This window comes from Camelina sativa, chromosome 19 (assembly GCF_000633955.1).
Source record: "Camelina sativa cultivar DH55 chromosome 19, Cs, whole genome shotgun sequence".
Taxonomy (NCBI): domain Eukaryota; kingdom Viridiplantae; phylum Streptophyta; class Magnoliopsida; order Brassicales; family Brassicaceae; genus Camelina; species Camelina sativa.
In genome coordinates, this window is record NC_025703.1 from 22907458 (window position 1) to 22924034 (window position 16577).

General features: G+C 35.3%; 2 protein-coding genes across 11 annotated transcripts; one reads left to right on the forward strand and one right to left on the reverse strand.

The window, feature by feature from the left end:
• Window positions 5841–13724, reverse strand: LOC104766972 (L-ascorbate peroxidase 3, peroxisomal-like). Of its 2 annotated transcripts, XM_010490942.2 has the most exons (10): window positions 13639–13724; window positions 13420–13552; window positions 13190–13314; window positions 12724–12773; window positions 7144–7209; window positions 7008–7056; window positions 6768–6850; window positions 6609–6688; window positions 6404–6509; window positions 5841–6284 (listed from the first exon to the last, which is right to left on the reverse strand). In XM_010490942.2, exons 2-10 carry the CDS (start codon window positions 13521–13523, stop codon window positions 6084–6086), a joined length of 864 nt encoding a protein of 287 aa, XP_010489244.1. In that variant the 5' UTR covers window positions 13524–13552; window positions 13639–13724; the 3' UTR covers window positions 5841–6083. The 2 variants fall into 2 exon arrangements, with proteins under 2 accessions (XP_010489244.1, XP_010489243.1); XM_010490941.2 differs by lacking the exon at window positions 13639–13724 and having other exon boundaries at window positions 13420–13573.
• On the forward strand, window positions 13929–15954 carry LOC104766973 (WD repeat-containing protein 82-like). 9 transcript variants are annotated; one of them, XM_010490945.2, is made up of 7 exons: window positions 13932–14105; window positions 14418–14663; window positions 14766–14851; window positions 15075–15191; window positions 15287–15412; window positions 15526–15676; window positions 15770–15954. In XM_010490945.2, exons 2-6 carry the CDS (start codon window positions 14621–14623, stop codon window positions 15652–15654), a joined length of 501 nt encoding a protein of 166 aa, XP_010489247.1. In that variant the 5' UTR covers window positions 13932–14105; window positions 14418–14620; the 3' UTR covers window positions 15655–15676; window positions 15770–15954. The 9 variants fall into 9 exon arrangements, 6 of the variants coding, with proteins under 6 accessions (XP_010489247.1, XP_010489245.1, XP_010489248.1 ...); XM_010490943.2 differs by having other exon boundaries at window positions 15526–15650; XM_010490946.2 differs by having other exon boundaries at window positions 15287–15366; window positions 15501–15650.

Consider the following 16577-nt stretch of genomic DNA (forward strand, 5'->3'; position numbering starts at 1 on the left):
GGTAACCTGTTCAGGTTTGGGATATTACCCGATCAAGTTCGGATAAACGGGTTTCGAAAAATAAAACCTATTGGATATTTTTCGATATATGGATTCGATTTGGTTGGATACTATCGACTTTAGATTGGACCCGCACGTACGTGCGGTGTTATATTTGTAAACAAATTAGAGATTCATTTAAAACTCGTTTGAAACGATTAAAGCTCGTTTAAAACAAATACGAATATTTAGGGAACAAATGTAATATTTGTTATGTCCCATTATGTCCTATACATGTTTTCAAAATTCCCGTCACATAACGAATGTATTCCCAATTAATATGGGACATTCTCAATATAGAAATTTTTTTTTGTATTACCGATCGAAAACGGGATAGGCAAGAACCATTAATTTCTGAAGTTATGTGTGGGATAAAACTAAAATTTGGCATAAAATTGGAAAAGTGATTATCAGCTACACGAAGTATACGCCAACACATGACCACACATCAAAACCTAAACGTTGGTCAACATCGGTCAACAGAAAAATAAATTAAAAAAAATAAACATCGATCAACATCGGTTAACGTTAGTCAATATTGGTCAACACCCGATTCTGGCAAACAAAGCACCCAAAATTGATGGTTATGATATTGTACACTGAACCTTGTTCATGCATATCAATGTATGATGACAATAGTTCGTGTAGTTAATAAAATATTTATATTGTCTACATATGTGGCTATGTGCGTATACTTCGTGTAATTGGCAATCATTTTTTTCTATAAAATTTCTTAATTTAAACTTATATATTTATTTGGAATTCGATTCGAAATTACATGCTCTCATCTTGTATTTGTTATTCTAGAGTATAGTGCAAGTGAATTGTTAGTAAAGTGATGGATTTAAATAATATTTATTAATTGTTATTATAAATATTATTTTAGTACTTAATTTTTGATTAAGTAACCTTAAACAATAAAATACCATAAAATTTTAAAATTTAATTATTGCTTTGATAAATAAGTAAATAAATAAATAAATATATCATTTTGAATATTTGAAAGTAAAATATGTATCATAAAATAACATAGACACTTTAGGTTATAAAAATATATGAAAAATTATAAAATACATAAAGTTATATATATATATAAGTTTAATAGTAAAAATGGAATAGATTAATTACTCAATAATTGTTTGAACCTTAACTTAAAACACAAATGACGAAACCCATTTATGTTGGCCTGTTTTGCATATTGGCCCAAAAGCTTTTTTCGTGTTAAGTCACATTTCCTATCCTTGTAGCTCTTGTTCTACTACTACTTTCTTCTTCGTTAATCACGGATTCACGATGGTCTTGTCCATCTTCTTCTTATCAGTCTCTTCACCTTCTCAATTCTCATGGACTTCTCCTCTGTCAAACCTCTCGGCGGCTCACCTTCTCTGTCCTCAACGATTTCATCGTCTACTCCTCACCATTATAAATCTACCACGACACCTACCATTATTGTCGCCGCCATCTCAGGAATCTCCTCCGTTACCGATTCGAGATGCGATGCTTTCCTGGTGGGAATCAGTCCCCAAGAAAAAATCTCATATCGTCTCTCCTCTCCGCCGACATCACTTCGGAAGACGGCCAAGTTACCCTTGCCTCATCTCTAGAGAATTCAAATCGACATGCACTGTAGTTAGCTTCTTCTCGCGCTGCTTAATCCTTTAACCCAATTTCTCTTTACAATCCAGCTTCATGTTCTTGATCTGATCCGCTTTGTCGATGGCTATACAAAACTGACCTCTCTTTTGATCCACTGCTTCGTCTTGTCGTCCTCTAGCATGCGTACAATATTTGGAGGCCTCTCTGATCCTTCAATTACAAAAAAAGCAAGGTAAATTGTCTTTCAGTTTTTCTACTCCGAAACATTGATGTGTTTCTAATGCCCAATAGAAATATCGTTAATTGCCTTGAGTTTTAATGGAATTGATGGAGTGCAAAATGACATAATAATGTTAAACTCTTCGAATTGAGTTCATTTTAAAAATTTGCCATAAGATCTTATTGTAATGGTTGTTATTAGTTAAAATAGCTCTGACTTAAGTAATAATATTCGGATTGTTGTATTGTTTATATGTTGTATAAAAGATTTTACATTGAAGCTACACCTGAGAATCGACTTAATATTAGTTCTAATACATGATTAGATGACTATAGACACACAATAATGTATAGATAGTATTCAGCAGTTACTCAATATCTATTCAAATCCTTATTACCATGCTTGCTATTAATAGCTGGAGGACTAAATTGTGTAGAGATTCCATGAGTTTGTCTTCGTTTAGTCGGATTACTGAAGCAGCATATCCTGCTTCGTTATATCAACAAATGTGTGTTACTTTGATGATTACAATATAGATCAAATAACTTGGTAATGCCATAACTAACTATCACCTTATTTGTTGTTTAAGGAAGATCCCATTGTTTTCAGTTCCTTGTAATTGCTTTCTCTTGATCGATGGTGCTTCTCGACCATGTTTGGCAAGACCAGGTATGTTTGTAACATCATTCAAAACCGTTGTTTTTGGCAAGTTTGATTCTGTAGTAGATCATATAAGATACAAACAAATAAGAAAACAATAATTTAGTCCTCCCCCATCTATGTTGTTCCTTGTACACTATCGACGATTTCACCTTTACTTTTCCAACTCTTTTTGAAAGGCTTGATGTTAGCAAGCTTTCTTCATCCACGATTAGCAGCCTTGATGAGAAAATTGGCTGATAGATCTAAAGTATTGAGTATTAAGTTTGTTCATCGAGGTTTGTATTTATATGACTAATAGAGACGGTTTCGGGAAATAATAAATTCTAAAATATGCTTATTAGATATTAGTGATAAGATACGTTAATTATTTTCATCAAGTGTGGAAGTTGATGCTGTCGTACCAAAATGTGAGATTTTTAAAATATTTAGTGAATGGCGTATGGTTGCTTAGCAAAAACCAAGATAAAATTTAGGTATATATGTTCACCTTGATTTATTGACAAACTGTTGTATAGAAAACATGGGTAAACCACATAAATCTATTTGAACCATAAAGCTTAACCATTTCAATTATTATAAAGAAAACATATTAGAACAAACCAAATTTTTTGTATAGTTTGTTTCTTACACGAAACAAAGTGTAAACAAATATTTTGACAGGTTCTATACAATTATAAAATATTGAAATAAAAAGTAGATTCTTCTTAACATGATTTATTTAAAACAAAATTTGAGTATTGTAGATGAGATATAAATAAATCCTTACCACTTGTTGATTGTTTGAAAATCCTATAGTTGAGAATTCTGATTTACAGACTTATCAATTTGCTCGAGATGGTTTTGTATTTTACTTTTCAGCTGCAAAATTGTTAGGATCACAAATTAGAAAACTTAATATTGATGTAAAACATACGAAAAAATAAATATTAGTAGCTTATCTCTACTATCTTCTTAGAGACGTACAGATTCATATCCAATATGCTTAGTGAATTGCTTCCATGATTGAAGGATCTTGGTTTGGATGCTTGGATTCGCTAACTCGTTTTCAAGGGCTTAATGTCGTTAAGGTATGTGAATCCATCAATCTTTTTTTTTTGTAATCGATGTTGTTGAGTGAAAGAAATTAGAGCTTTATGTTATCTAAAAAGGTAAAACCCGGATGCTATATTTATATACAAAAGTTTGTACACAATGGTCAAGTTGACGATATTGAGTTTCTGTTTTAAAGATATTCTCCCATAAATTCGAATATCTTAATTTCCTATTCTATTGAATGTGTAGAAAAAAGGTGAATCATCATTCTGTATTTTTCCATATTTGTAGTTATATTTAAATGTTATTTGCTAAAATATCAATAATATGAGATTTCAATCCTACTAAACTAATCCCCATATTACGGTTTGTGATTAATGTTCCCTGTTAATAGTTATTGTAGTTACTAATTATTAGGGATACTGATTTGGTTGTGATATTGATTCGAGATGTAAATATAGAGGATGTTTAGACTGATTCGTTGATTTGGGTGATGATTAAGTCGGATTAAATAGCATATATTGATTGTAGTTTAATTGTTTGGTATTATATGGAATGAGATTGATATTGATGATAGTTAAGGCAATTCGCTTTTTTATAGGAATTTTAATTCAATTATATATTCCTTAACTAACATTATCTTTTTGATTCTGGTCGGTGTAATTCTTTTGTTTTTTCTTTTGCATGCAACCGAGGTGATTGGATAAGGGACTATATATTCGACAGTCAATCTAGCAAAACAGGATCCGAATATGATTAAACCGGATCGGTTAGGATCCGCGTCTTTTATACCCATTTGATTACCTTTTTGCCCTTAATTTTTTTTTCTCTTCTTCCTTGCTTAATCCGTAAGGGTAATATGTGGAATTTTTTGTAAAAGTTTTTTTTTCTGCTTTTGTACTGTCCAATTAGTAGTATAGATATTCATCTCTATATTGTTGCTTGAAACGTGGTCATAATTAATACTTTTTTAAAAAATAGAGTTGATCAGATCCTAATTAAAGACCTGATCAATGAGAAAAGTTGCTTGATGAAGCATAATATATCCATGAAAAAAAGAAATCGAACAAGATATCTCCAAACAAAACATGCATGATCAAGAAATTAGAAAAGGAAAACCCCATGAAATGTCTTGTATACAACGTTCGAGAAACCAAACTCAGGATTTTCATATTAAACCATGTAATACTAAAGAAGAATAAGTGGTTCGAGTATATATCCAAAGTCGTAGGTTCAGGAAAAGTGTAGAAATTGTGTAAATGGTTTAAAAGACAAGAAAGTAAAAGTATGTTTTGAAGGACATTTTACATAAGAAAATGACATAGTTAAAAATAAAAATAAAAGAGGAAATAGTGGTTTACAATGAAAGAGAATGTCATGGCCCGACCTTTACCTTAATTACAATGTACCAAGACAGATTGCAACATACTACACCGATCATCCTAAAAAGTTGTTCTAACTACTTTTTTCTAATTACCATATTAACCCCTCCTCATTTTTATGTGTGTTTGCGTCTGCAACTGCAATCTCCATCTACTACTATCATACAAACGTAAATGATAAAGTACTAATATTGGCCGATTCCAAAAAAAAAAAGAAAAGAATCACACATAGTACTGAAATCTCAATACAAAACTAAAACACGAATGTTGAGGAAACAAAATCAATAAAAGAGTAAAAAATAATACTTGGCTGATCCAGAAGAATGCATACACAAAATATTATCCTAAACATTAGAAATTAAAAAAAAAAAAAATTGGAGGACATGCATAAAACCAAAAAAAGTCTAAGGAAGCTTCGTACCTAACAATACCAACCATGTCAAGTCCTCGATAGGGTTCGGTTTCAGGTGAGTCCCACTTGTTGTGTGTAAGGTGTGGTGGGTACTTTTTCACCAATCTTTATTTCATTTTATTGCCTACTTGATACATGTATTGAAAAGATCTCAATGTTACGTAGAGTACGAGGCAACCATAGCTCTCAAAAATTGGGTTTCCAATATCAAATCAAATGGAACCAACCACTCTGAACCAAACTGAACCGAAATAACATATTAAACCACTTGGCTTTGAGATATGTTCTAAACCAAACCTAATCGAGGCTGTAATAAACCAAACTATTACCGAACCCACACTTAAATTTTACTGGACCTAACCGATTTGAATCTGTAGAAATGATATTACTTAGAAATCTGAAAACTGGAAACAAATAAGAACTGAACCAATTCTAACCAACAATTAGTACTAAAGATATGTCCGGTTAAGATCCCAGTCATATATACCGATGAACCGATCGAAACTAGATTTGATATTATAATGTTTTTCCCTTAAACTGAAAAACCTGAACGAAAACATTAACTGAGCAGCCAAAACCACTGAAAGTGCCGATCACTAACTGTTGGATGAGTTCCCTTTGTCGCAGAATATAAGAACTAGTTCATATTTTCTTGATAAATGCATGCAAAGAATTCCAACAAAAGCCATAAAATCCAGAGAGAAGGTTATAGAGGAATCGTTTCTTCTTTCTATCTCATTTACTTCATCCTTTTGCGAACTTCATTGAAGATGCTAAAGGCCACAACAGCAGCAACGACTGCGACTCCACGCTTTGAAAGTTCTAATTTCAGAGTTATGATCCACTTAGTCTCCTCGGTAACTGAAGCCGTTGGTGAGAACCCGAGCTCTGAAAGTTTCTTGTGTGACTCTGCATAGTCTCTAAAGAGTACATCTTCGTCCTGTTGTAAAATAAAAGACAAGAAGAAGAAAAATCAAGAGGCCACTTGCAACACCAATCTTGGCTTGTCTCAAATTGGTTTCTTGGATCAGAATAAAAGATAGGCTTTCAGAATAGTACCTTCGCGTAAAGCTCACCATAACGACGGAACTCTGGGACATCCAACAAAGTCTCATCTGTCGAAAGTTTTAGCAAACCCTCTGATTCTTCTCCTTTTAGCAATTCCCTGAGACCAACAGAGATTAGGATTAAACCATCTAATAATCAGTCAGAACTATTTGTTGTACCCAAAGAAAATACTGTCCATGAGTTTAGTGGATCTTACACAAAGTACGAGTTATCAAACTTGAGAGGATCTCTAGTCCATGGTCCATCGAAACCTGATCTCTCTAGATGAGCCCTTCCCTAAAAATTGAAATCTAATTAAGACTTTTATACTTTAATACCAAACGAAGAATGTGAATCGTGCAATCAAAGAATTTACCAGAGTATGTGCCCCTGAGAGTGCTACAATATCTTTATCAGACAGTCCCATCCGGTAGAAGACATCTTTAAGATGTTTGAAACCTGCATGCCAATTTAACCCATCACTGAGGAAGATTACATTCAAAATGATCATTATATTGTTCATCGTTTATTTGCTACTGAAATACAAAGTTTAGGTATTTGATTTTCTGCAAAACGTAGAAGAGTTTGTTATTAATGGAAAAAGATTTCATCCAACCTTGATTAGCATCAGGAAGTCTTCCTTCGTTGGTGCAGGCATTTGAATCCTATAAGAGTGAAATATACATTTTATTTAGTTAAATGCTTTTGGACGTAAGCTGTTAAACTATCTTAAAAGGCTAACAAAATCTTACTTTTCTTCCCGGAACAAAACTGATGTCAGGTCCACCAGTAATTTCAACTGCTATAACACCCGCAAGCTAAAAAATGACAGAGCCATTTATCGATAGAAAACGACTTAGATTAAAAACATGCTTGCTATATGATACCAAATGGAGAAAACGATAGTACAATTTAGGATATGTGCATCAGCCAAAAATATGTACGCTTCATATAATCAAGGGCTAAATAGAACAACACTGATGAGCACAGTTTCAGCAACCAATTGAAATGTTCATGCAGCCTTATTGACACTACCAGATTCATGAACTGTTTCACAAATTCACACTCAAAGACCAAGTGGCACTTTTTATATTTTGGTCTTTCGTGTCCGTGATGCAAATTTTCTAGCACAGAAATGGTTAAGTTTTTGTTGGATAAGCTTGAGGTTAACTTGAGGAATAAGTTAATTACTTAACCGAGCAATGGTTAAGGAAGATAAGGTCAAATATGTTTAGGAGATATCTAAGCATAGAAGGATTCCTATTAGGATTTGGTTTTGGTTTTGGTGTTATATAAATAGAGATACTTTGATGAGAGAATGTTGTAAGAGTTTGAGAGAGAGATTTAGAGGCTTTGTTTTGAGTGAGTTTCAAAGTTAATAAAAGAAGTGTTTTTATAAATCTTAATCTTAATATACAAACTCTAGATTTGGTATCAGAGCAACTTAGGTTTGTTTCTTTGATAATCAAAACCTTGCTACGAATCGTTCGAAAGAAGAAGTTATGAGTGAATTAGCTGTAACTACTAACAAGACGAAGGAAGGAGGTTCTTCGTCCCTGCAATGCCCGATGCTAAACAGCTCAAACTATACTGTTTGGACCATGAAGATGACGGTGGTGCTGCGAGTCAATAAAGTCTGGGAAACAGTTGATCCGGGACTAGAAGATATCGAGAAGAATGATCTTGCCAAGGCCCTGCTATTCCAATCCATACCAGAGGCACTCCTTTTACAAGTTGGAAATCATGAAAAATCCAAAGCAGTCTGGGATGCTATTAGGTCAAGAAACCTTGGTGCAGATCGAGTTAAAGAAGCTAGACTACAGACGTTGATGGCTGAGTTTGATAGATTGAGGATGAAGGATACTGATACGATAGACGATTTTGTAGGTAAGCTCTCTGAAATATCCAGTAAGTCGACGTCTTTGGGAGAAACAATCGAAGAAACAAAGATTGTTAAGAAATTTCTCAAGAGTCTACCTAGAGCAAAATACATACATATAATTGCAGCTCTTGAACAGTTTCTTGACCTCAACACTACAACGTTTGAAGACATAGTTGGGAGGTTAAAAACTTATGAAGAACGAATTAAAGAAGAAGACGAATCACAGGATGGTCAGGGCAAGCTTTTGTTTGCAAATACAAACACAAACGTTCCAGTAGAAGGTCAAGGGAAGCTGCTATACACAAACTCCTCGGCTCCAGCTCCACAGATGCAAGATTTCTATGATGGAGGCAGAGGTAGAGGATCTGCTCGTGGACGAGGAAGGGGTCGCGAAAGGTTTAACAATGGGATAAGTCCAAGATAACATGTTTTAGGTGTGACAAGTTAGGACATTATGCCTCTGAGTGTCCGGATAGACTACTTAAACTAATCAAACTACAAGAACTACAAGAGAAAGAAGAAGAAGACACTCACGAAGCAGAACCACTCTTAATGCATGAAGTGGTGTACCTTAATGAGAAGAATGTGAAGCCAAAGGAGCTTGATGCGTGTTTGGACAGGGTTTGGTATCTTGATAACGGGGCCAGTAATCACATGACAGGAAACAGTGCATGGTTCCGCAAAATCGACACAAGGATCACAAGAATGGTTCGTTTTGGTGATGACTCGCTTGTGGATATAAAGGGTAAAGGTTCTATTTTGTTTATAACCAAGAATGGAGAACAAAAGATACTTGCAGAGGTTTATTACATTCCAGACCTCAAAAGCAATATCATCAGCCTCGGTCAAACAACTGAATCCGGTTGTGTTGTTCGAATGAGGGAAGATTTCTTGACCTTGCACGACCGAGAAGGAAACTTACTAGTAAAAGCTATTCGATCAAGGAACAGGCTGTACAAAGTGGAGTTGGAGGTGGAAAACACAAAATGTCTGCATGTTGCAGGTTTAAATGAGTCAAGCAAGTGGCATGCTTGACTTGGACATGTGAACTTTGAAACGATTCAGAAGATGGTTACAAAGAAGATGGTTATCGGAATATCTAGTATCTCTAAGAGGGGAGAACCGTGTGCATCATGTTTGTTTGGTAAACAATCACGACAAACTTTTCCCCAAAGTACTTCTTATCGAGCAAAACAAGCGCTAGAGCTTGTTCATGGAGATCTTTGTGGACCTATTTCACCAACTACAGCTGCGCAAAGGAGGTATATCTTTGTGTTAATTGATGATTTTTCTCGTTATATGTGGACTATACTTCTCAAGGAGAAAAGCGAGGCGTTTGAAAAATTCAAGAGATTTAAAGTTTCAGTCGAACATGAAACTGGAAACACCATCAAAACACTTCGAACAGACAGAGGAGGGGAGTTCACATCTCAAGAATTTCAACTATTTTGTGAAAAAGAAGGAATCACTAGACATTTTACTGCACCTTACACGCCTCAACAGAATGGAGTAGTAGAAAGAAGGAACAAGACATTGTTAGGAATGACTCGAAGTCTTCTAAAACACATGAACATGCCGAATTACTTATGGGGAGAGGCGATAAGGCATGCAACTTATCTTATTAACAGAGTGGGGACAAGAGTGTTGGAAGATATTACACTGTATGAAGCTTTTAAAAGGAAAAAGCCGAATGTTGAACATCTTCGTGTGTTTGGTTGCATTTGTTATGCAAAGACTGAGACTCCACATCTTAAAAAGTTAGATGACAAATCAAAACTGCTGGTTAATCTAGGTACAGAACCCGGTTCTAAAGCTTATAGGCTTCTTGATCCTACTAGTCGAAAGATCATTGTTAGTAGGGATGTTGTTTTTGTCGAAGACCAGAGCTGGAAGTGGAGAAATGTAGAAGAATCATCTATGGATTCCGGGATGTTTACTCTCAGTTTTGGAGCTTTTGGGAACAATGGAATCAGAGAGGAAGAAGTGATTGCAAAAATAGGGGAAGATAGAGAGAACATAACCAATAATGATATCATAGAAGAAGAAGAGTCTTGTGTTGATGAAATAGAATCAGTTTCGGGTGAAAGACAAGCACAACCGATACAAGACTCACCTGTGTTGAGAAGGTCAGTACGACAAACCAATAAACCAAGTTACTTGCAGGATTATGTTTTACTAGCAGAACTTGAGGGAGAACAGTTATTGCTTGCCATTGATGGGGAGCCTGCGTGTTTTGAAGAGGCGATAGAAATGAAAGTTTGGAGAGATCCATGTCAAGAAGAGATTGTATCGATCAACAAGAACAAAACATGGAGTATGGTGGATCTTCCATTAGGATGTAAACCTATTGGTTTAAAATGGGTATTTAAAGTGAAACGAAACTCGGATAACAGCATCAATAAGTACAAAGCGAGGCTAGTGGCGAAAGGCTATGTACAGAGGCATGGGATTGATTTTGATGAGGTGTTTGCACCTGTTGCTAGGATAGAAACGATACGTTTTATTATTGCACTTGCAGCTATAAGTGGTTGGGAGATACATCATCTGGATGTTAACACTGCATTTCTTCATGGTGAATTAAGAGAAGATGTATATGTTACACAACCTGAGAGTTTTGTTGTTCAGGGAAGGGAAGAGAAAGTCTACAAACTGCATAAAGCCCTTTATGGATTAAAACAAGCACCTAGGACATGGAACACTAAGCTTAATCAAATTCTTCTGGAATTGAAATTTGAAAAATGTTATAAGGAACCCTCTTTATATAGGAAGCAAGAACATGGGCATCTCCTCATCATAGTTGTTTATGTGGACGACTTGCTAGTCACAGGCTCTAGCATCAAGTTAATACTTGACTTCAAGAAGAGAATGGCAAGTAAATTTGAAATGAGCGACTTAGGAAAACTTACATACTACCTTGGTATTGAGGTTTTGCAAGAGAAAGATGGGATCATGTTACGACAAGAAAGTTATGTTAAGAAGATTCTTGCTGAGACAGGGATGAGTGAATGCAATTCTGTTCTTGTTCCTATGGAGTTTGGCTTAGAGCTTTGTAAAGCAAAGCATGAACAATCTATTGATGAGAAGTGTTATCGAAGAACCATAGGATGTCTTAGATACCTGCTTCATACTCGGCCAGATTTATCATACCCTGTTGGTGTTCTTAGCAGGTATCTGCAGGAGCCTAGAGAGTCACATGGAGTTGTGTTAAAACAAGTTTTGAGGTATCTTCGAGGGACGACTTCACACGGTCTTTATTTCAAGCGAGGAAACAAAACTGGTCTTGTGGGTTTCAGTGATAGCAGTCTTAGTGTGGATTTAGACGATGGAAGAAGTACTGCTGATCATATCTTTTATTTCAATGAATGTCCGATAACATGGTGTTCCCAGAAACAACAAGTTGTAGCTCTTTCTTCTTGTGAGGCAGAATTCATGGCTGCCACTGAGGCAGCTAAACAGGCGATACGGTTGCAGGACCTGATTGCAGAGATTAATGGGACCGAGAGTGAATCAGTGACAATTCGAGTGGATAACAAATCTGCAATTGCTCTCACATAAAACCCTGTCTTCCACGGAAAAAGCAAACATATTCACCGTCGATACCATTTCATTAGAGAGTGCATTGAGAACGGGTTGGTTGCAGTCGAGCATGTTCCTGGAGTTGCACAGAGAGCTGACATTCTTACAAAAGCGCTTGAGAAGAACAGGTTCAAGGAAATGAGAGTTCACATAGGTGTGCAAGAAGTCTTGAAGAAGAATTTCAAGCTTATGGGGGAGAATGTTGGATAAGCTTGAGGTTAACTTGAGGAATAAGTTAATTACTTAACCGAGCAATGGTTAAGGAAGATAAGGTCAAATATGTTTAGGAGATATCTAAGCATAGAAGGATTCATATTAGGATTTGGTTTTGGTTTTGGTGTTATATAAATAGAGATACTTTGATGAGAGAATGTTGTAAGAGTTTGAGAGAGAGATTGAGAGGCTTTGTTTTGAGTGAGTTTCAAAGTTAATAAAAGAAGTGCTTTTATAAATCTTAATCTTAATATACAAACTCTAGAGTTTTGTTATATCTCCTCCATAATTGTGACATTGACACCATAAATTTGCGCCTAAAAACACCAAAGAGACCATTAGTGTGAAGAATCTTCACATTGCAAAGTAGCCAAATTAATATTACAATCCTGAAGCATAATTGTCAATTCCCCTGTTACTACACCCTGAGGACAACTCAACCGAATATATCTAACAAACTAACACTTCTGATGAGTTTCTGAGACATAAGTGATATATTTTTCGTGAGAATTCTAAAAGAAAGACTGAAAGAGAACAAATAACAAGGCAATATGAAATTATACTACCAACACAACTAAACAAAAGGGATCGATCTAATGCTGATCTTTGTTTACAGTCTTAAATCCAGTAGAAACCTTTATGCAAAATTCGTTTTAGTTACCTGGTATAGGTCCGCATAAGTGATTTTGGGATGTTTAGCTTTCACGTCCTCTGAAATATCAAAGAATCAACATCAAATTCAAAAGAAGAAGTAAGATTGTTTTTCAGAAAACTTCTCAAGTCACTAGACAAAATGATACACCACATGAGTACAAGTTAATGGTTGCTAACATAAATGAGTATATGAGTCACACAGTAACAAAATTTAACATGTGAAAGAACTTCTCATAAATTCACAGGACCACTAATAGAACGATCTGATTACATAGCCAACACATAATCATCTCTAGGTCTATGTATAAAACGTTCGAAAACAAGGTTCAAATTGTGATAGATCTCATCACCTATGAACAAATTAGGTGTAAGCAAAAGCTAAGAAACGGAATCCCTAATTAAACGAAGTACTCAATCACTGAATCTCAACTTCAAACCCTAATCCGCAGAGTTGGAAAACGAGAAAAACGCACCACAGAGATCGATAGCGATCTTCAATCCACTAATAGCACCATGACTATACTCTTCTTCGTTCCTAATCGAACCATTAGGTCCAGCGGTCTTCGATTTAGCATCATAGGTTCCAGCGTCATGCCACCTTTTCACAAAACCAGAGAACACAAAACATGAAATCGCACAAGATCCGCGAGATTTCTCAAGTTCGTAGCACTCAAATAGGAGAGAATCAGAAATGGAAACTTACGCTAATCGGAGCATGATCGGAGCGCAATTCTTGGTAGCGATGAGAGCACGGCGAGCTTTGTCGATCTCCTTAAGGTAAACCGCGTCAACCACGAGTTCCGCCATTGTTGTTACTCTTGAGTCCTGGAGAGGTTCTAGAAAATGGAGACATTTCATTTTAGCGGCAATAAACTTTTCGATTAAAAAATGGCATTTTGTTGGATTTATTAATTTAGCTTACCAATTTGGATTAACGTTAATCAAAACCTTACTTACGAGTGTTGACCTGAGCTGACCACTTTCTATTTTTAATTTTATATACAAGTAAGAGCAAGGTTATCGGTGGTATGTTAGAGCAAGTCCATTGGGAGGATTTAGCCAAGACTCTTATATTTTTGGGACAAAAAAATAAATCAAAACTCATCGAAAACACAAGAGTTGCCTCTTAATTAGTAAGCTTTGTGATCGACTCTTGTGTGGTACGTGTAGCCATCTGATTGGTTTTATTTATGATACAAAGACAATGTTATTTTTTCCTATTTTTTTTTTCCCTTCTTTCTCTTTCTTCTCCCCATCTCTTTCGCGACCGTGTTCGTTCACTTCCCAAAAGCCGTGGGATTTGCGATTAACAATCTCCGTTCGTTGCACTTTTTGATTAAACAATATTCAGTCGGGTGATGATTAAGCAATCAGAACAACACAGCAAAGGTATTTTCATGTTTCTATTTGTTTGAATTCTTGTTTTTTTATAACGATTTTTTCGAAATTAGGCTTTTGGATTTTCGAAAATTAGGGTTCTTCAATATCTCTTTTGTTTTGTGTTCGTAGGCATGATTTTTATTAGGATTAACGAAATTAGCCATGAATTAAAATGAATTTTAGGCATAAATTGTATGTTTCCATCGATCTTGTCCATTGGTTGATTCAATTTTTTCTTCCATCAGATGATCTGTTTGGCAAAATATCAAGTATGTAAAATTTGACTCATTTAACTTCTCGTTTGGTCTTCAATGTGGTTAGGATAATGATAATTATCACACTTTAGCCTTACTTGCTGCATCTGGTTCGTTTTTGCAAAGTTATGGTTCTATGGCACGCCCACTACCACAAGTATTACCAATGGCTTCAGCCATCAGTAGCGGTGGAAGTGGCGGTCGATGATGTAAACGACAAAGTGGTTAGCATGGGGTTCCCAAGGGATCAAGTGAGATATCTCTCAATGTATGATAATCGGATCCTTGGCTACTTTAAAGGGCATAAAGACAGGTCTGATATCACCTCTGCAATTGGGAATTGGATATATGTTTGTTTACCTACCTACTTACACTAGTAATGTGAACATCGATCGAAAATGTTCTTCTGTTTCAGGGTTGTATCGCTTTGTATGTCTCCTCATGTCTGCTTCTCTCGACCGAAGTGTCATACTCTGGGATCTTCGTGTTAATGCCTGCCAGGTTAGTTTTCCAGTTTTACATAGTCTGAGAAAGTCATATGGGATACGTCTCAATATTGCTAGATTTTTTTTGCAGAAAACTGCCTTTTGTTTTTTTTTTTTTCGTCCTTGGAATTTCTCCGTGAAAATTAGAACAAGTTTTCTCGATTTAACCTCTCTTCCTTAATTGTCTCTCTGTGAATGTATATGGTTTCATGATTTAGGCTTACCCTTTTAGTCAATAGGGAATTCTACATCTTCGTGGTAGGCCTGCAGTTGCGTATGACCAACAAGGCCTGGTGTTTGCTATTGCAATGGAAGTAGGTGCTGTTAAGTTGTTTGATTCCCGGTGTTATGACAAGGTTAGCTACTTAGTATGATTCACACAGCCTTACACATGACTGCTCTTGTAACTCTAAGTTATGACTACTCAACCCAATTTCAATCTCTTTTGTAGGGTCCGTTTGACACATTTCTGGTGGTGTTGATTATTCTACATTTACCTCAGATGGGTTCTCGATGTTCCAAGCATTTAAGGTTCCATCTCCTGAACCTGTATCCGAAAATGAAAACTTATTGTGAGGTCTATATTTTATCTGATTTGGTCGAGTAGTTTCATAATTTGGACTTGGATGTTGTGTAGAGTTCCTAACAAATGTATTACCTGACAGAACATACTTGTCATCTCGTGTGAAGGTGGTGGCTTCTATGGATGTACCTTGTGAAGGCTCCAAACTAAAACCACATTTCTGCAAAACAACATACCGGCTTTACCAATTTAAACCTAAACTTATGCCTTCTCCAAGCGAAAGATACAGAATGTGATTACCTTCTCTCCACGAAAAACGTAGATATTGTTATTCGTAGTTGTTAGGAGCATGGATTTTCCTTGTGCTTGTCACAGTATCTAAATTTGTCCGGGGTTTTGTGTAACAATCAGGTGGCGAGGTGGGAGAACAATATAGGAGTAGTATCGTGTCTGAAATGGGCATCTCGTAGAGCCATGTTTGTTGCTGCTTCTACGGTGTATGTATTTTCTAAGTTGTTTGATTCCCGGTGTTATGACAAGGTTTGCTACTCTATTATGATTCACACAGCCTTACACATGACTGCTCTTTAAACCAATTGTTCTACTTAAATTAATTATATTTTAAAAATAATTTTTTTTTTTCAAAAATAAGAAGCCTAATAAGAGTCTACCAATGGAGGAGTATAATTTTATTCAACAAGAAAAACTTCTTATTTTGTAAAACTACACTTTTTAATCAAAAATAGAGCTTCAAAATAAGAGTCTCCCAATGGAGATGCCCTTATAATGGGGTTGTTAAACATTGTTTGATTATTATATGAATAAATTGTGTATTATTTTGAATATAAGAACCCATGATCTCTTAGTTAAAATTTTCTCCTCCAATATTAGGTTCTAATTTTGGGTCTCTTATTTTTTAAAATATTGTTTTTTGAAATTTAAAAATTTTAGATAGAATAGAAATGGTATAAATGTGTAAACATTTCAGATTTTATAAAAATAGAAAATATTACATTTAATTAATTTTCAAACATACAAAACATAATAAAAACATTAATACATATTACAATAGGAGTGCAATTTATAAATGGAGAAAAGGATTAATTTTAATACTGATTTGCTCCAAAATCAAAAATATTTGGGATCTTGTTTTGGTAAATAAATAGACGTTGACAAATAAACCAGCTTGTTTGAATCTGTGTAAAGAGGATCAAGTGTG